Below are 21,539 nucleotides of genomic sequence, written 5' to 3'. Positions count from 1 at the left end.
ACACAACTTTTTAGCAGCGAAATTCTTGGCAGCCTTTCTATTTAGCAGCCCAGATGTCCACTCTCATCATTATCATGATAACCCAAACACCACAGCATTTTATCTTTTTTTTTTTGTTTTTACAAAGGCAGGCATTTCACCATATGTTCCCGGCACCACTCATGACCTTCACTTGAACCAGTGTGAGATTGCTGTACATCTCACACCCCCTTTTAATCCTCAACATTTGATTGACCACAAGGACAATAGAGGCTATTAAGTGTCACCGTGCAACATTAAAGGTATCAATCAATGTCAGCAAGGCCATTAAAGCTGTTCATACTGGTCAGTGCTGCTGCTGAAGCATGCGGTTCAAATATCTGAACAGAATAGGATTTAAAAATAAGTCACAATAACAGCAGTGCCTGTCTGTGAATAGAACCTGCCACAGCAGATTGTCAACGCACTGAAAACACAGAGATTGCTCCAAACCTTTGTGGTTTTTCCAAAAACAGATAGTTTGGAGCCTCATAAAATGGACTTATAAAATCATAATAGAAATCTCGCAAATTTAACATAAATCCAAAATACTAGATCACTAAACTACTGTATTAGCTTCTTGTGCTTACAACATGCTACACTGTCTTTAGCTACAAATGAATTGTCTTTATTAACTCCCATTGTTTTTGACCATTTTTGCAGGAGAAATACCAGTCAGTAATTTGTGCAAGCTCGGGTTGGATTTGGACCATTCATACTAAATCCAGCTGACCACAAAATTACACTCGTAGAGGTTTGATGCTGATTAGATCTGACAGAAGCACTTCCCAAAAATATTTTCTGGCATAAGATCATAATAAAAAACCACTAAACTAAAAATGTATACAGGGAGATCGGAAATGTGGTAAACACCAAGCTAAAATTCCTCTAAGTGCAATTACAGGCTGATATTAGCCTTTTGTTTCTATAATCCTAAATGTGGTCTTGGTTTTTCATTTAAACATTCCAGTGATTTTAAAGACAAAACGTGATCAACAAAGAATGTAACATGATCAAGAACAAACCCCTGTCAGTGGAAAAAGCATAGGTGGGATCACTCTCTAAATCTGTCTGCAGCTCAGAATTCATAGAAATACATCAGATAAACAAGTCTTATGAAGCCTAAAAACTCCTGTCTGAAATGGCAGGCACAGAGAAAGTTGTGTATTTTTGCACATTTTATTATCTGCTCTACAAATGTTACAAACTTGCAATAACACAAAACAGACCCTAAAAGGATGATAGAAAGCATACATTTGTATTTAAATAAAGGTATACTGCACAATGTGTAGTAATCATCACATGCATTATATCATGCCTCGTGAAACAAATACAAGCACATTTAAATAACATTCTCTACTCAAGGTAATCTGCAGAGTTCATGGCTATTACAGCAGCCATCATATCAACAAATATTCATAATGATATGCAAGTTAGTTCAGAGGGAAGTTTATTTGTATAGTACCTTTCATGTACAAGACAATCTGTTGAAGCCTGTTCAGCTTTTCTTAATATTGTGCTGAACATTTGTTTTGATGCAACCTTGTTAACTCTAATCTGACTTAGTCATTCCTATGACATTGGACAAAAAAATCCTCCCAAAACACATACACTAAGGAGAATCTGGAAAAGAAAAAAAAAAAAAACTTACAGTAAAACTGACGAGCAACCTTTTAATAGATAATGACCTAAATGGAATTACCCTCTGTAAATGGACAATTCACAATGCTATTAGGTCAACTTCCTATTTGTTTCATTTCCTTCTTTCCTGTGCCTCCTTCTTTTCCACTCAGTTTACCAGCCTATGCTTGTTAATACATATTTATTCCTGTCACTACAATCTTTTTTTGGTTTGGTTTTTTTTTTGTTGTTTTTTTAAATAGGAAATTGGTAGACAATCCCACAAGACATCAGAGAATCATCACATTCAATCAGATCTTAGTTGGTGGTTAATGTTCATAAAGTGCGGTGCTTTTGTGTAAATTTCATCCTAGAGGCTAAAACAAATAACCAACTAATGAAATTAGAATGAAAAAATACACACACACTTTGAGTGTTTGTTTCTATGCTGTTCATGATTTTCAAATTTGTCTTCAATCATGTGCTCCTGATGATTGTCTGCTGCATTTTCTTACAGGTGTAGCAGCTGGTTGGCTCGTCTTTTTATCTTATTTGTGGTTCATCACAGTCTTATTTTTGTCTCATCTGTCAGTTTCATAAATAAATTTTAAAAATAAAGAAAATTTGTTTGGCACAGCAACCAGACGATCATCCTGCTGCAATGCTGCTGGACAGGCCATGGTATAAAATAAATAAATAAATAAGGAGAGAAAATTAGACTGCCTTGGATAATTAGTGTAAAATTTCTGTTCATCGAAAGATCCCTGTGGTATAAAATATTTACATACTAGATATTTTAGATGCGGCGACTTATGTAAATTACTCAGGTACAATGAAATGCATGATGTGCCATCATCAGATAATGCTGCAGTTGAGTCTGCTATGCAAACCCGGGTTTTAAATATCACATTCATGTCAGTCTACGTTTGAGACAGCATTTGTTTTCGCTTTTGAACGCACTATGCTTACTCATTCAAAAGTTACTGCAACCTGAAGTATCAAAAGGCTTCAGCCATCATGCAAATAACATGTCGTCATACATATTTGTGCAGAAGTTTGCTAACTGAAGCAGGTTACAAAAAATAATAAGCAATGACAAAGCAGGGCTCGTCCAGAAAATATAAAAGTGAAATAAAACTCCTGACAACACACACAGTCTCCAACATTGTTGACATTTCTCACATAAATACTTCATCACATGACTTAAAGCCTTGACAGATTATTCAGAGAGACTTAAAGGTTTTAAAGCTAGTGACCCTGTGACCTATAGAAGTGAAAGTTTAACACTAGTTATATTACCTAATGCTAACAGTGATAAGAAGACAAAGCATTGTTCATGTATTATAAGCCCCCTAACCTCAAGTTATCATTTTCTCCATTTATGAGTTTGTGACGGGGTTCTGTTCGTTGTACAATGATGTGGCGAAGTCGTGGCTCCTTTTCTGATGTGGGTTTTATTGTGCGCATCAATCTCCACAGTGCAGTGATATTTACAGTGACCAGCCAGCTATTTACACAATTTACAAGTTTATATTTATAATGGCTGCCCACTCTGCAAACCATCAACACTTTTTATTTACTCACACCAAGTTCTCCGACTAATTCCTCACACTCTGCCCCGGTCCACTCTGAATGAGCGTCTTAAAAACACAACGCCCCGCCCCTTCCCATCAACTTCCCATTACTACAAATAAATGGGATTTTCCCCCAAATTTCCCAACAATATATCGGCCACCCAAAGAAACCATATCAACAAAGTTCATGAACATAACCCCATACATATTTCCACAGATAAACATAGATAAACATAATACTACGGTGTATTATTCTGAAAATCCGTTAGTCACGGGACGATGACGTCTTTGCCGCATTGCCATAAAACACAGGTAAACCTCTTAACCCAGTTTTCACCAACCCCCCAGCAGATGAAGATGACACCCCAGTAGTTTTCCCACCCATAACCTGCTCCGAGTATTTGTAGCAAAACCAATAGGTGTGCACCCCTATTAGTCTGCTACCTGACAGGTGGTATAACTGAACTAAAGCAGCTACGTGGGACTGTGAGAGATTTGCTGGGCCTGACGATCCGGAACACAGTCAGGTAGGTGGTTGGGGGTGTGGGTGTCAGTGACAAGGCAGCTTTGTCACAGAGTTGAATGAATTTAATGTATACAGTATTTATGATTCTTTAACAAGATGGTGATTGTCACACATGAAAATAGTTAGTGAAAATAGAAAATGCTTTCACTCTGAATGCATATTACCTGGTTTTTGGTTTAAAATTAAATTTACTGGGTTTAGCACATCATCATCAGATACAGTATGCATGTATTTTTAGCAAAGCTGTGGCTGTATGCTTTCATCCCGATTCGATTCAGATTTTTTTTTGGTGCTGATTTGATTTAAATTGCGATTCTCATGATTCCTCAATATTGCTGATTTTTGTAGACTACAAACAAAAACAAAAAATGTACAAATTGGTAGCAATTTTTCTTGATTTCAATCAGGAAAAAAACAACACACCATCATTATGCTGCTATAATGCCCAAGAAGACAAGTAAAAAGATCAATGAAAACAATAAAAAATAAAAAAAATTGAATGTATAAAGGATTATTTTATTTATTTATTTATGTTTTTAAAGAAAATCAATCTTTTTTAAAAAATGGATTTTTTTTTTAACAAAAAATCCAATTTTAAATTGTGAAGCAAAAAATCCCGATATTTGATTTTTGCACCCCTAATTTTTAGACTAAAAGGCTGGGAATGTTATAATGTACAACATAATTTGGATGACACCTTACATTTCTTCCAACTGACTCACACTGACAGAGAAACTGTTCATTAAATTGAACAAACCTGTCAAATGTGAGTGTACTCTTACACAACATGTTTGCATCTGCCTTACAGAAGGGTCAGATGAATCAAGCTCACTGTTCACACTCTGTGGGTCAAATAACAGATGACCATATGAAAGCCTGATCGCTGAACATAATCACCAAACTACACAATATGTGGTTTAGCTGTCTTGCTGAATTATACAAGGTCATCCCTGAAAGATGCATCCTCTTAATGGGAGAATATGCTGCTGTAAAACCACTATAAATCTTTCAGGACTGGAACTGTCTTTCCACATGTTGCAATTTGCCAGTTCTATGGGCAGTAATGGACCCCCATACCATTACAGTTACAGGCTTTTTAAGTAATTGCTGATAACAAGCCAAATGGCACTGCTTGTTGGTCTGGAAAATGTAGCAGTCATTCTTTTAAAAAAGAAAGTCCAAATTAATTTTGTATGACCACATATCAGTCAGTTTTTCCCCAATCTATTTTCAATTCATTTTGGCCCAAAGAAGACATACGTTTCTAGCTCATGTTCACAGATTGCTCTGTATCAGAGCTTTAACTTGCATTCAGGGCCGCCACCGTAAGCTGTCTTCACAATCAATGATTTTTAGAAGTATTTCTGGCCCCATGCACTGATTTATGCTTGTTTTATTGCAGCGGTGCCTGCAGGAAGCAAAGATCCTAGGCGTGTAACAATGATTACAAAAAAGAGCTGTGTCTCTAGTAAACAGATATGTCACCAGACATTCACAACCTTTGATGATTCTGTAAATTGTAGATGATAAAAAAAAAAAAAAAACTATTCTAAAAAAGTCTTCAACAATTTGTACTCAGCTTTTTGCACATTGCTGAGCCTCAAGCTATTTTTACTTCAGAGCAATTCTGCCTCTATAAAGTTACTGTTGTCACATCCAATCACACTATTGATCCAATTATCCTAACTTCAACACATTCTTCCAGCCATTTTTTTTGTAACAGCACTTTTTTTTTTTAACAGCCTATGGTCGACCCTGTCTAAAACTGTGGGACTTGTTGCTGCCATCAAACTCAAGATTTCATCATATTTGAATGAAATACTACAACATATCCTTTTATTCATTCATTCATTCATTATCCTAACCGCTTTGTACAATGAAGGGTCGCGGGGAAGCTGGAGCCTATCCCAACAGTTTTGGGGCGAAAAGCAGGGTACACCCTGGACAGCTCGCCAGTCCATCGCAGGGCCATATCATTTCAGCAATCTTTAAATTTTATGATCTACTGTGAACAAAATATTAGCTTATACATTTTAACAAGTATTTACACTCCTTTTATAGTGCTATCTTTTATTTACAATTCACACACCACTCCAACTTTTTTACTAACTGGTTGTCCACCCAGACACTTGACTGACTGACAAGAATACTGCTCAACTTTTGTACGCAATACAAAAAAAAATAGTCACATATCACCTTAAACATGTGAGATAAGTTTTAATATAAATTTAAATTAGATTCTGCATTATTTAATTAAAATTCTTTCTATCTCATAAAACTGTTTATGTCCAACTGATCCTATAGCAACATATTACAGTTGTCTTCAGATCTTAATTGTATTAACAGTAATCCTGTCAAGATAAAAATGTAAACTAATAAACAGTTATCCTGAAAGAGCATTTCTATAAAAATATTTTTATTATATCAGCTTTGACAGATCTCTAAAGAACACCATCATGTCAGTTTCTGACTCTGTATTTGAGATCTTCTCTTCACTCGGTGTACTGAGCTATTCCAAGACTTAAACATCTGTGGTCTTACCGACTGGGATGAGAGCGCTGATAAGCGTGGCTAAGTATAGCTCAAATGACAGGCCACATGCAGAGAAAGGAGAGGGCAAAGAGGATAAAAGTCAAAGTCAAGTCGAGTCATACGACTCTGAGCACAACATCACAACGCACACAATGAGAAGCTATCGTCTCAAAAGGATGACATCTCTGAGGTTTTATTGCAGTAAAAACAGATTTATAAACCTAAAGTGCTTTAATAACTGAGATCAGGAAAAATAATAACGTAGAACACCTAGAAGGAAAATGATGACTGTATAAATTTCATTTCAGATAGTGCTTTTAAAAACTCCCCTTGCTCTTTGCTGACTAATTCACTCTATGATGTCTGGCACTGCCTCATAAATGACTCAACTCTTCTCTTTGCTGAAAACAGCCACTTAAAACCAGATGAAAGCACATTTTAACCTTTTATCTGCCTTAAGGGTACCCTTAATGAGGCACCATACCATCTTAAAATGACTACAATCCACTTAGAATAATGTGCATTTTCACACATAACCACATTATGAACTGTAAGGGCACGTGCAAAGAAAGGGAAATTACATTAGACTCACAGACTGGAATAACCCTCATGTATTGAACGGCTTTTTGGGTGGTCTTTAGCAGCAGTTGAACACAGTAGACGGTCAGCTGTTGCTGGGAGGAATCAGACTGTAAACACACCCTCAGCCAAGGTGGCGCTCCAGGAGTGTAGCCAACAGGTGCCAGAGGAACACATACATGGATTTGCATGTGTGCAACCCCACCCCAACACTGGGGAAAACCACAGAAGCGTCCATCTCACTTACGCTCAGGGCAATCAGTCATGTCTTATCCTAATATGCAGTGGTGTGCCGATGCTATGGCGCTTTACACTGTCTGGGCTGTAATAGATCACAGCTTAAAATAAAACACACATGCATACTCAGACACCATGGTAAAGACTGAGCAACCTCAGTTGCGGTATATAAATATGATTATGCAGAGCTGTCATCTGGGCACACTATAAAAAACTTTAGTTTCATTTTAACTTATGTTTGTTGAATCTAACTCTATGATAGTGTGAGTTATCTTCGTTGCTTTTAATGACATATGCACAAACAGCATTTAGCAATATTGTATAGCAATAGTGTACGTTAGTCAACTTCCCTTCAAGCATGCAAAGGTTGAAAGGCTCACCAAGTAGTAAAATCTCAAAATGCCACACTATAAGACCAGTGTGCACGATTTACTATGTTATATAATTAGTATGTCCTTATGAGCTCATTATATAAAGGCTGGCTCAACCTCTTTCATGCTACAATGACTCTTTCAGGACATGTTATGGCTATGTGTGTGTGTGTGTGTGTGTGTGTGTGTGTGTGTGTGTGTGTGTGTGTGTCTGGAGGGGGGTGATGCTGCAGGAAAATATGGCCTGTTTTGCCTCAGTGGGCAACACTGAGGAAGACTGCGAACAGCTTCATCACAGGCTTATTTGAAGTTACTGTTTTGATCATGCAAACACGGTATCCTGTACAAATATAAATATATATATATATATATATATGCAGCCGTCTACATTTAATAATGAATATAGAAAATACTGTGAAGAGTTTTAGTTGTAAATAACAGATCTTGTGTAAGCTGATGTAAAATATGGTCGCACTTACCTGAACTATACCGCTTAAAAAAGCGTGTTCATGGCCTCGTTGTGTCAACAAACACTCCACTTGTTTGTTTTCTTGTAAATGGCATGTTTAAAGAAACTAATCTTTCACTTTCTGTGGAAAAAAAGACACGATGTTGAAGGTTGACGAAACCGAATCCACAGCCTGTATTCATCACACAAGTTCGGTGACGAGCTTCTGTCTTCAGTGTTTCACAGCCGAACAAATAAACTAACCCGACATTCAGCTTGGCACACTTTGTGCAAACTAAAACAAAAAATACACGTACAAAAATTAGAGTAACTCGCCTTCCCATTCAACATTTAATGGTTAAATAAAAGACGAAGCGACTGTGTCCCTCAACATTTAGTTAAGCTGTCAATGTACCGAGAAACTGTCCGACAAAAATATAGTTCCGCGGAGCGACACGCCAACGTGAATAAGCAAAAAACGGTTATATTAACGATGCCAAACCCGCACACGATAAAGTGGCAGGAGAGCAAACAAAACAGAGTATATAGTCTGACTCCACACTATCAGCAGTTTGTCATTCCGACATCCTCCCTCTTCCCGCTGCTGGGCGGAGCGTGAAGCTGTCACCGGGTCTCGAGGGGTGACTTTGCACGCTAAGCTACAACCGGTTGTTTGCCTTCATACCGCTCGACTTTTCAATTCAATACAATTCAACTTTATTTATATAGCGTCAAATCACGGCAATGCCATCTCAAGACGCTTTACAGACAGGAATATAATGAAAGCCAATTCATAATAGCATATATAAGGAAACCAACAACTCAATCTCCTATCCTGAGCAAGCACACAGGCGACAGTGGGAAGGAAAAAACTCCATTTTAACAAGAAGGAAACCTCCGGCAGAGGTTTTATCCATCTATTTGTATCTAAGATTAGCTTTTACCCTAAAATTGTTTTTAAAGGTCTCTTTTTGAGTAGCAGCAGTTTCCAACAGTGACAGCTGACAAGCTTGTAGCCTTATGCTGGGCGGACACTGTGCGATTTTAGAAATCTGACTGTCGGGGAAAGGCTCCCACTGCACGACCGGGTTTGTCCCTCGTACTCTATTTGACCCTACGACGTGTACTCATGCTGTACGACTGCTGTCAGCCACGATTATTGACAATCACGACTAGTTGTCGGCGTCAGTCAGCGTGTGACGGCACGACATGCTTGAGTGTGAACAACGAAAAACAAAGGTTCCTAGTTCCTATTACAACGAAATCCCCTCAAAATCGCACAGTGTCCGCCCAGCATTAGCGCTGGCCACAGATGTGATGTCAGAATATAAGCGAAATGGAGTGGTTTGAGTTCGTGCACGTGAAGCCATACATCAATAAAGAATAACAGTCAGCAGACAGATGATGAAAGAGGTTTTCTGGGACGATAGAGTTTTTAAAAAATTTCAACTATTAGACCATCTAGGTACAAGGATCGGATCTTTCTTTCTTATGTTTGTTTGTTTTCTGTGTGTGCGTGTATATTAGGACTGTATTGTTGTGATATGGATCCTCTGGGTCTGAAATAAAGAAAAATGATGATGATAGTTGATATCCCATTTGAAATTTTATAATAATTGCACTTTTTTAAAGAAAAAAATGGTTATAATGTCTTGATCAATAGTGGTTTAGCGTTTCTCGGCTTGATTTGTCTCATAACACATTGTTTTCGGTATTATGTTTCCCCAATGATCATTTTAGTAAGTCTTTTTCATTTTATTTAGGCTTTATCATTTAACTAAAATGTATCACTATTTACCTAATAAATAACGTGATTTATTAGTTGGGGGTTTGTTTGTTTTTTTATTTTTGTTTTTGCAATCAACTATGCTATTTTGAGTCATATTTTGATCAGTTTGCCTGTCTTTTGCTTTTTATTTCTGTGCAGACATTGTATGCATCATTAGGAAGATCTCTTCATTTGTATGTTTTTGTTTTCATAAATTTCACATCCATTAAATTAATTAGTCTCATATGGATGTGACACTTCAAGGAAAGGACAATCCCTTTGTTTAGCAATACTGACCTCTTTATACATCTGTCAAGTAATGAGACTTTATAAAGGTAACTTAAAATGGTGTCTACATAATTTTTGCTACATATTGCATTACACGTAGTTACAATGTGTAAAATGCCGGCAGGGGAAGGCATATCTGGAATTATATCAAGTAGCTCTCCTACAGTGTTAGGTGGAATGGCTGACCAACTGAGCATTGTAGTGGCTGACATGTTGCAGAATAAACCAGTAGTTGTAGATGCAGCAATCCCAAAGCAACATCAAGGAAGAACACGAGAAGCTGAAAAAAAAACACCAAGGGCTGAAAGAGAAAGTTGAAAATATATGGAGTGAAAGCAGCAGTGGTGCCAGAGGTAATCAGAGCACTCAAGGCTGTGACATCTAAACTGGGAGAGTGGCTCCAACTGATCATCATAACACCACCAGGATCTCTGTCCAGAAGTGTGCAGTGCTCAGCAAATATTGTAGAAAACCCTCAAGCTGCAGAGCGCTTCTTGAAAAAAGGGTAATCACTGACACGAGGGAGAGTATGAAGTCTTTTTTTGTTTGTTTTGGTGTTTAAAAATATAATTTCTCCCTCCTTAGATATGTGAACAGGACACAGTGTTGTCATACTTAGATCACAACTACAACTTAGGCTAAAAAAAAGCTAATAGCCAAGCTACTTTAGAAATAAAACAGCCTCATAAAGTAGTAGTTTTTCAACTTTGTATGTGTTTTAGTATTTCTTAGATCTTAATAATTAATGTCTTTGATGTTGTTTTCTCCTCAGTTTACAGTTCAGTGCCTCCTCTATGCAATAGTCTGCTGTGGTGGAATATTCCAAGCATTATTTCATTAGATATTTCTGAACACTCAAACAAAAAGCCAACCTCAAACACAAAAGAAACTCATCCTTCAGAGGAAAATATAACAAGTCACACAACTTGTTTGAGATGTTCTTTTTCTTTTACTCTGTACACTCAACAATGTTATTGGTGATTTAAACCACTAGAGAGCAGCCTGTACTATTTTATTGCCTGTGATGGTTCATATTTTCAGAAGCATCCTTCTTCTGCTCAACTTCATTGCCTTTCCCATCAAGGAGACTATTTATATGTGTGTCTGGCATACACGTGGAGCTGCAACATGAGAAAAACATTGAGAAAGTGAGAAGCATGACCACATGTGCTCTCTGGTACGTAAATCATCAAGCAGAGCACTACTGACTTCAAAGAAATCCCTTCCACCTCCTAAAAACACTCATCCTCTCTTTCTCGCTCATATCTTCTGTACAACAACAGCAATGTGCACAATGTCTTCAGCTCATGTTGCTTAGAAATTCTTGTAGCTCTCAGTAAGAAACTAATGTGAAAGACGGAGTCAAACAGACAAGGAAAAAGTAAGTTAGCTAAGATTAGAAAGTGAAGACAATATGTAGGTAGAATGGAGAGAAAAAAGCAGAAAAAACTCCTGCAGCAGTCTGTGTAAAGTACATAACCTGACAGGAGGCGGCAAGACTCAGAGAGAAAAGAAGTATCTGGCAACAAGGTGAAGAAGGAGTGCACTAACAAGGGAATAAGAGCTAAACAAAGGAGTGACAGTAGCCCCAGGTAAGCTTGCTTTTTCTTTTCCCAGCAGTAAGAAACAGAGATGGATTTTTTTTTTAAGCGTAATAACTCCAGCAAAAGCTGAATGTTCTCTCAGTGTAATTCTATCCTCTGTTTCCTCAATGATGGAAAAGGATTTTCTGTATGACTCAATGAGTTGCTTTGTTTCCTGCTACATGATCGGAATGATTGTAATTATCAACAAATTGCAGCACAGTAGGAAAAGAGAAAATTTATCTGTTGACAGAATATGATATGGCTAAATTAATCATTTTTCTACCACAATTTCTTCTTCATTCTTTCTCAAATGTGTTTCATCAAAAGGAATGATGAAAAAATGTACACATCAAAACATCTCTAACTCAGCTTTTATATGAAAAAAATTAATATAAAAGCAGCATTCATGGCAGAAAAATTAAATCTGAAGTTTTCTCCTTCAAGCTAAATGTCTTGTTTTCCCCTTTTAGCACATTTGATGTCTGAACCATGAATCTCAGCTTGATGCTTGTCTTGGTTTTCCTTATTCACCTTCCTTATTCAACCATGGTAAGTCTTGCTTGTCCATCAAATTAAATATTGTCTGTGTATATCTGTGCCAGAATAATTCTGAACATATTTTAGAAACTATAAACAGTAAATATTTTATTTCACCCTGATAATTCATCATGAGAATGTTTTTAACCACAAACAAAAGAAAAAAAAATCTTTGGGATCTTCCTTCAGTTAGTTCCTGTTCTAGTCATGAAGGTTGTTTGTGAGAGGTGTTAAAATAAAAATTCCTGCGTTATGGCAGCACGGCTGCAGTACTGTTGGTCACCTGTTTCTTATTTGATCTGGGAAGACTGGGGGCAGATGTGGACCTGGCACAGACAACAAAGTTTCATAAAAATTCCAGGTTAGAACTGAAGCATATGAGAGAAGGTAGGTGAGATGTAAAATTAATCCAGTGGCTTGAACTTTTTGTTTTTTAGGCTACTAGTTGTTGTAGTATATTTACCTTAACGTGTTTTATTTATCAATCAGATTAGAAATTGAGAATAAGTTAGCAAGTTTTCAATAACTGATAAAGTTACAGCTGAGTTTAGTGTGTTTAGTTTGTGCCTCTGAGACAGAAATAATGATGCTTTCATTTTTGATTAATAGGGATTTTAGGTAATTTTTTAGAAAAATGTGTGTTTGTGTTTCAGGGAGGCAGAGCTCAGCGCAGACAGAGACAAGCTGAAGAGACTCTGAGGCCGTATATTGGCAGAGTGGAGCCAGGTAAGACTGCACAGCAGAGTCATGCTCATAAAATTACATGACTTACAGTTATTTGCAAAAGGTTTTTTAATCTAAATGTATTTGGATATTGAACAAAGTAACCATGTCAGATGATGACAAAGCAGTTTCATTGTTTTGTGAAAAACAAATGGATATTTGAAAAGTAAAAGCAGGACAGGGACATTTTTACCAGTGTTTCATTATGATATGGAATCATTACCTTGCTGAAATAAGCACTGCCTTAAATACATCAGCTGAATGCCAACACGTGTTATTTGCATGTTTGTTTATGGATTCTGATAAGAGATGCAAGCTTTTGAGCCGTGTACTAATATTAACTTAAATCAACAATTTCATTATTTGCTTGATTTTCAAAATGATTATAACTTTTTGATTGATCAGAATATGAGATAGGTTTCTTTTACATATAAGAAAATTTAATTTATGTGGGTTTGGGTTGTACGGTACCTTCTATGTGGGCCAAATTAGCAGTTTCATAGTCTGACAAGAAATAACCATTAAACAGATAAATCTTTGAGCTCTTCGTTGCCCTGCAGGCAAAAATTTGATTAAAAAATTTGTTGAATCATTTCACCACTTTGTCTTTCACAAAGTGCCAAAAGGTCGGAAGGAACAGAAATGTGGACAAGATTTTATATTAAAACATTTTAGCATGTCAGGTGTTTATTCCTGTCAGTAAAGTAAAGCGTAAAGTAAAGATTCAAACAAGGAAGTCAAAGTAACGGTACTGTATGTTTTATTTTAAAAAAGTATCACAAATACTTCCAAAAATCAACAGAATTAATTAAAAATACTCAATGAAAACGATCTTTACTTCACTTCACACTTGAAGAGCAGGTTAAATTAAATTATTTTGAAAAAGAATTTGGAAATGATGCTCATGTCTAAATGATGAGCAGAAGTTTGGATATTTATCACAAACTCAAAGTCCTGTCTCTGCAGTGTAACAAAATGGCTTTCCATGTTTGGGTCACAAACAATCATCTGTTTTTTTGGGCGTCATTACTTAATTTCAGTCCACTTCACTGTTCAACATTCAAAGGTTCCTTACAGAAAATTATTTCATATATCTCTCACAAGATTCTGTCATCAGTAACAAATTTAAAATGAGAAGTTGAAAAAAAGTGTTAAAACAAAAAAAGGGCAAACTGATATGAGGACCTTCATTAAAATAAATAAATAATAAACTTTTTTTTTGTTCCAGATAAGCTTTGTGCGCTGTTGAAATGTTATAGCCCAATGGGATCCTGGTGCCAAGTAGTTGAAGAAAATGGAGTTCTTATACCCAAGTGTGTTTGTCCTCAGTCATGTCCACGGTAAACATCACACAGCATTAAAAAATTCACTATACTTATGCTTTTTTTTTCTTCTAAAAGAGTAACTTTGGGAATAAAACCATAAATACAGCAGCATAATATTACTTCCTCATTTTTAATATTTGCATGTTGGCACTGACTCATGCAATCAGGCAGAGGGCACCGATGTGCAGCGTTCTGGGAAAGACCTATGGGAATGAATGTTTGCTTCACAAAGAAGCCTGCAGAAAGAGACGCCGCATCGGACTGGCTCACACAGGACCCTGTCTGGGTAAACACACTCAATATTCAACATGACACCCAGTTTCCACTTTGCAATGTAGCTTTCCAAAACAGTTCTATCTCCCAAACAGTCCCCAAGGCTAAATGCTCTGAGGAGGAGTTTGGCCAGTTTCCATATCGTCTCCTGGACTGGTTTCTGCTCCTGAGTCGTATGGGGGAGTCTTATACACCTGGAGCCCTACCCCAGAGCTGCCTCAGCCATGCCCAGAGGACACAGCTAGCACAGGTCAGATCTTGTGTTTGAATTACACTGAAAGAAGAAAGAAGTCACTATGATTCACAACCTAATGATGACGTGACTTAAATCAATATCCACAATAAAATATCATGCTAAAGAACTATAACCGGAATTCTACGCCAAGGGATCACTTTCTCTCCTAGTATAACATTACACTGAACATAAAGTTGTTTTTCACACCAGACACCACCATTGTGCTGGGGCACAAACTGCTCTGTAGTGACTGATCGATATTAACAACCTAATGTAAGTGGCAAGTTCTTCTGCTGCTTGTGGTATGATTGTCCACAAACTGAGACAGGGGCCTCTCAAGAACACCATGTATAAATAGGATTTGGTCAATAATCACTAAATTATTCAGTAAGATTGTGAAACAGGGATAACTTAATAACCTCTTACCAGCCACCCTAACCTCCGGCCTCAAATGAATTAAATAAAAACTCATGTATTATTTTGATCATATGAAACTGATACATGGTGTTATTGAACAGATACCTTATGTATTTTCAGCTCTCAGTAATGTTGATCTGAAGAAATAGAACTGCAGTCTAACCATGCAAAAAGTGTGGGAGGCTAGGTACAATGCTAACTTTTTACCACTATCATGCTAAGCTGATGTTGTCTGCATAGAGCTAGCATTTGTGTGGTAGCAAGCTAACATCTTATCCGAATGACATTGGTTTTATGAGTAAAACCTGGTACATACTCCACGAGAAGCAAAAACTTTTTTCTTTTTCTCGAGGACAACAGAGGAAAATGGCATCATTTCGTTCTTGCTAATGTGATTGAAGACAGTTTTCAGTACATCGGGCTTACAGAACTTTTTTCTTGTGGGGCTCTGAGAATTATTGTGTGATTGGTCGGGCGTGGTTAATAGAGAAAAGCATGAGTTGGACATTTTTGCATAACAGAGTTCATTGCACAAAAAAGTAGACATCCCTGCCTGCAGTGATCCCTTCCTGTTGCAGACAAAGCTTCTTGTGGAGAATGAATGGACCAGAGGATAAAGATTTTCTTTCTTGTTCTTGCAGCCTCGGGAGCAAGAACATTCTTCTTGCTTCTCATGGAGTATGTAACAACCTTAAGTCATGAGTGCAATAAATAAATAAGCCCTCAGAATGATCATTTTTCTGATAGCCAGATTTATTATGATTCAGCCACTGAAGATCTTGAATGGGATGAAATTTGTTTTTAGGACCAGCTCATGGTATCTTCCTTGAAGCCATGCTGCTAATGGTGGATTTCATCTGATTAATTGCAGTTTGGACTGATTCAAATGTTTCTAACAATGATAAGCTGTGTTTGCTTCTTTTCCGCTTGTTTTTCCCCCATCCTCCATCTCTCTTTTTTAGCAAAGGTTTACCATTTTGGATAAGAACAAAGATGGCAAGTTGAGCCGCAGGGACCTGAAGAAGCTGCATTACAAGAAGATGCCTTTGGAGCATTGCGCTACACCATTTTTCCAGTTAGTTCAGTCTTTACCAGCTAATTCTACAAGATTTTTTTTATTTCCATAAAATCTCAAAGCACATACCATCATACCATTAACACAATGTAACTTTTTTGTGCTACATGTGTTTACAGCAAACCTAATACAATTATAGCAAAGCCTTGTAGCTGATATCCTAGTTTATAATTAGAAGAAAAAGTGTTGCTCATATGTTCATACTACCCTCATCTCATGTCACATAGGGGATCATGGTGAAAACTGTCTCTTGAAATATGTTCTTCTTCAGCTAATTACTGAAACACCAAGGGTTAAAAATGTCACACTGCAATGCATTTTGTCCAGCTCTGATCAAGCTGCACCTCCCACCATGCTGTTCTGTCCGCATGGCGTTTATCCATCTATGCTCCACGCCAGTCCGCGCTTCCTGTGTCCTCCTCCCCACCGACCTCATGACCACATCAATTCTCATTTAAGTTACTCTTCCCTCAAGCATTTCTTTTTGTCCGCTCTGCTTCCTACCAACCCTCTTTTTAATCTTTTCTACAAGAAATATATTCTCTCTCTCTTTCTCTCTCTCTCTCTCTCTATCACAAACACACACACAAACACATCCTCTTTATTTGGACTTTTCTATCATTCTTTCTTGCTTTTTATTTTTCTTTATCATCCATGTTTCTACCCAACCCCCCTTTCTCTGCCAGTCGGCAATGACAGGTTTGTGGAAGCAGAGCTGTCTGTGTCAATGTCAAGCCATTCCCAGCAATGATAATGTTTATTACCCACTGTGCTTCCCGCTGCCCATGGATTAACACAGATTGAAGGGGTACCTTATAGACATGGTGCTGCATGGTAAACTGAAACACAATGGCAATAGAGGAGCCTCACTTCAGTTTGTCTACTATAAACGTGTGTTTAAGGTCTTTGTCTCCATACAAATATAAAATTGAATGTGTTTGTAGCCATGTGTGTGTGTGTGTGTGTGTTTTTTAAATTCTTCCAGTGGTTGAAGGATCTATGTTATGAAGTCAATGTACTGTGCTGTGTTTGCAGGTCATGTGATCATAACAGGAACAAAAAGGTGACCCTGAAAGAGTGGACAGCATGCCTGGTGGATCGTTCTGAGGCTTGGTTCTACCATTTTATGTGTCAGTCATTTCATTTTTTACTCATTGTAATGTTTAAAATAAATGCTGTTGAGACAAAGACATCCTAACTTTTACTGGAAATTTAACATGGAATATTATTACAGTTTTATTCCCAGTTATTCGATCACTAATTCAAAAGTACGGTCATTGTTTTTACAGGTTTCAGGACAGTTTAAGCTTGATTTTGCCATGAATATTCAATCTAATTTTTCCTCGCTCAAATCAGTGAATTTGAAACATTTTAATGTAGAAAAAATGTTTAGAAATTGAGAAGTTGAACAGAACACAAAAAATTTATATTTATGTATAATTATTTGTTCAACTGTCAATTATTTAGTTGTTAATAGGTATTAGAAAAGTATTAGGTTTCATATTTAAATATGACGTTTTAGTTCAACCTCTTCAGGCTGCTGGCCATCAGTAGAACACTATCAGCAAATGGTGGTAATGAAGAGCTTAGATTGAATAATTCATGGGTATTATTTCCCTTCAAAAATTATGTAATGTAAGAAAAAGAAAAAGAAAATTGTCTCCAGTGCTTTTGTTTGTTTTTTAAACCACATATACAATGAAACTGATTTGTTTCTTCTTTTCTTTCGCAGCAATGAAAATGGGCTCGAACAAGCTTTGTCCTACAAGCAAAGAGAAACATGAGAACCAGCCATGAACTCCTGCATCTCTTTTGCACTCACAGCATCACAACCGCCGGATCAAAAAGAAAAAAAAAACTTTGGGATCTCTACATGCAGCTCAACTTACTGTCTCACTGCTTATGCTGATATTTCTCAGTGCAGCCATGCAGTATGTGTGTGTTCAAACAGGACTATGAAATGTCTGAACAGACCGACTACCATTTACGTTTACTGCTAATTACATTTGCTGACATTTGTGTAATTGTGTTGTAAAGGAGCAGAGGCAGTAGACAATACTGGAAAGCAAATTAGCTTAGTGCGCTTTGAAAGAGGAGGATGGTAGCAGAGCAGACAAACAGCAGGACGCACTGGCCTACAGAGGAAGACAAACTAGATTGGAAAGAAAGATATGGGGAAAAGAAATGCTTAGTGTGAGATGACGTGACCAGAGAAGAAACAAAGGGATAATAAAGGGAAGGTGAAGTGGAGAAGTGGCAAAATGTGTCATAATGTAATGTTAGAAAGTGAAGAATGAGGGCAGAAGGAAGGCAAAGTGATTCTGAAGGAAGGAGAGTGAAAGTGTGTGTGAAAGATGGGAAGAAGGAATGCACTGTAAATGGGAGTTGAGAGTAATGGAGTAATGCATAAAAAATGGATCAGAAATGAGGGAAAGACTGAGAACAGAGAGTGAGATGGGGGAAGGGATGTCTGAGAAAGCAGGGGGAACTGTGGAGAAGCAAGAAAAAGAAAGGTTTTGATGCTGCAAAACATTTTCTTTTGCAGCCAGACAGCCCTGTAAATAGCATCTTGGAGTGTGATGCAGAATGTTTGCAACATTTGACCTCTGTCAAAGTAAAAAAAAACTTACATAACGCAAGCTTGCCAACTTTAGTGTATGTCTAACATCTATAAAACATGCTGCTCTAAAAATTCTTGTTGCTTCTTGCCTGTTTGTTGCTGTTTTATGCACAACTTTATGAGGCCGAGCTGGTGTTGGTGCTTCTACATCACTAGGAGGATGTGTGCGGCCTGCGGTCGACTCCTTGGGATGACTGGTGTCTCTGGACTAATTAGCCTTCCAATTTACCATGCCTGAAGGAAGAGGGAGGGAAAGAAAGACACTGGAAGGGAAAGAGATCTCAGTACTCTGACTCTGACACAAAGCAAATGAGGAATAAAGTCTGGCTGCAGCACATGTTTTCCAAAAATATAAAAGAGCATCATAAAGATAAAAAAAAAAAAAAAAAAAAAGACATATTTTCATTCCATCATATTTGCTCTTGAACCTTTGAAAAAGTGGAATGGAGCACTGGAGTGATGCAGTTTGCTTTGGCATGCAGAGGGAAAAACAAGTCTGAACAAAAAAGAAGAAAGGCGAAAGAGGCGTGAAGAAAGAATGAGAGTGGAGAGATTAAGCGCTATACAGATTGAACTGTATTTGCTAATGATGAGTGACCTGCGGAACGGCTAGTTCTTAGTCTGAGTTCACTCCATTCCTCCGTTACTTCTGCTACTTAACATCTCTCTTCAGTGGATACCATCTTCCCCAGGGACTAGTTTCTTTATCCAGACAGAAATAAATAAATCGGGTTGTTGGGGCCACCCCTGGAGCTCCAACATAGCCTTATTCCCATCACTGTTCTCCCTTTGTGTGTTCTCATGCTCCCCCTCCTCTGCTAATAGATTCCTTCTCATTACCTCTGGAACACCATCTCCACCTCCTTCCATCCCCCAACCAAACACAGAAAGGGCAGTTGTAGATTGACCCAGCTAATCCTACTTCTTGTGACACACACAACCGCAAGCACACACCCATTCACCTTGGAAAGAGAGGGAGATAACTGCGTGCCACCCACCTCTCTAACCTTATCCTCTCCACTGGTCCTCCGTTGGGTTCTGATCAGTGATTTGGTCTGTGATGGGCTTTCATGCATTCCCTCTTTCTATCTCACATGCATTCACACACATGCACACGCTCCCGAGGGACTCGCACAGCACAGGAGCAGATGGGCGGCTGGTGATGACATGTTGTTAAAAATAAAGATTCCTGTTAACCCGTTGTCAGCTTGCACGCCCTCCCTCCCTCACATCCCTTTTGCTTCATCTCATTTCTGTCAATCTCTTTCCATCTTCCTCTCACACCATCAATCCTCTTCATTTTTTTATTTATTTATTTTTTTGCTTTTAGCCCTCATCTCTGTCCATAGACACCACAAAACCAACTAGCAGTCGCATTGAACGCATACAGCCAAAGACGCCCCCCCCCCAGCCTTGATCATGATATTTAATACATGTCTGTCATAAAGACGGTGCCTTGCATTATGCATAGCTTGTAAGCATCCATCAATAATAGATGAAAAGGCCAGTTTTGTAGTTTGTTTCTGTGCAATTATGCAAAATTAAATTTTTATGCTTTCCTTTTGTCGTTCGTTGCATCTGCGAATGGAATTTGTACCTGTGTCTGTATGTTGATAAATTATTAAAAGGCAACACATGATGGGTGGTGGGATCAAAAGAAATATTCTGTCCGGCCGTGGAGGCGGTGAAACAGTGAAAAGAGCTTGTCACACAGACTTGTCCATGCCAGGTCAAACAGATGCCTGATGTCTTCGAAAAACAGACATATTCCCAAATTATTCCCAAATACAGCATAGATGTTCCGACGCAGCACGTACACAAACTTGCATGTGTGTTGTAATCTCTCTAAGGTTAATCACTGAGCAAGCTTCAAAAGCAGCTGCCGTATCATGCTCTGCCAGATTGCCAACTTTGAGAACTTCTTACAGACTTTAAAAGGGGCCACAAATGGTGAGTGATAGAGAGAGAAAAATAGGTGGCTTTGCAAGAGAGTCCAGTTGCAGCAAAAGGCCCCCCCCCCCCCCCCCCCCCAACAAAAAAAAAAGGACCGGTTGTGACTGTTGAAGTGATATATTTATTAATAGAGCTCATGTGCCACATTTTTAATTCTTTGAAGTGGCAGGCAGAAAGCGACAGAAAGAGGAGGGAGGGAGGGGTCTCTCAGATTCAAGTCTACGGTCAGACAATATTCCCTCAGGGTGGAGTGGGTCCCATTCAGAGCAACCTCAAAAGCCCTACACTGAAGTGCAAAGTGAAAGAGTGAGAAAAAGCCCCATCAGAAAATGGAAAAGGGGGAGGAAGCTCACAGCTCTTTCTTTTATTTTCATGATGATATTGATTAAAGAGCTCAGGACAGCGAGAGAAAGGTACATGAGGCCCACCATTGTGTGGAGATGAGAGGAGTGGGTGGGGTTTGAAGCCTACTGATGTGAATACCTCCAGTCCCCCCGAGATATGCACTTGACCCACAGGTTGAGGACAAGAAGCCTTTAACATGGCTGTCTTGTTTGCAGACTTGAAACATCCCTCTCTGTTAGGCCGTGCATACACCTACATACACACACAGCAGATTTTACAGGTGTGATGTTTTAATGTTTACTTCACGGAACGGGGAATTTATTGTAAAACATGGCTTCACACAGCGGAAACTATCTGTGTGGAATAAATGTAATCTTTTTCTTTAACCCAAACAAGACTGATATAAACCATACATTTCACTTTAAAATAAGGTGACAGGAACTCGTACGCCCAGGGGGCTTTTTTGAAGGACAGTTACCATCAAGGCAA

The 21,539-nt window shown here is 38.1% G+C and overlaps 1 protein-coding gene across 1 annotated transcript; it reads left to right on the top strand.

Annotated features, from left to right (window-relative positions):
- Nucleotides 1-9,114: 9,114 nt before the first annotated feature.
- Nucleotides 9,115-17,929, top strand: sparcl2 (SPARC-like 2; the record flags this gene model as incomplete). The annotated part of the gene is made up of 8 exons (XM_079248821.1): nucleotides 9,115-9,249; nucleotides 12,738-12,810; nucleotides 14,036-14,147; nucleotides 14,300-14,418; nucleotides 14,501-14,655; nucleotides 16,020-16,132; nucleotides 17,168-17,262; nucleotides 17,865-17,929. 8 exons carry the CDS (start codon nucleotides 9,115-9,117, stop codon nucleotides 17,927-17,929), a joined length of 867 nt encoding a protein of 288 aa, XP_079104947.1.
- Nucleotides 17,930-21,539: the final 3,610 nt, after the last annotated feature.

The sequence above is a fragment of the Telmatherina bonti genome (genome assembly GCF_933228915.1).
Source record: "Telmatherina bonti genome assembly, chromosome: 11".
NCBI classification, from domain to species: domain Eukaryota; kingdom Metazoa; phylum Chordata; class Actinopteri; order Atheriniformes; family Telmatherinidae; genus Telmatherina; species Telmatherina bonti.
The sequence above is the reverse complement of the archived record's forward strand: the minus strand, read 5'-3'. Positions and strand labels throughout refer to the sequence as shown.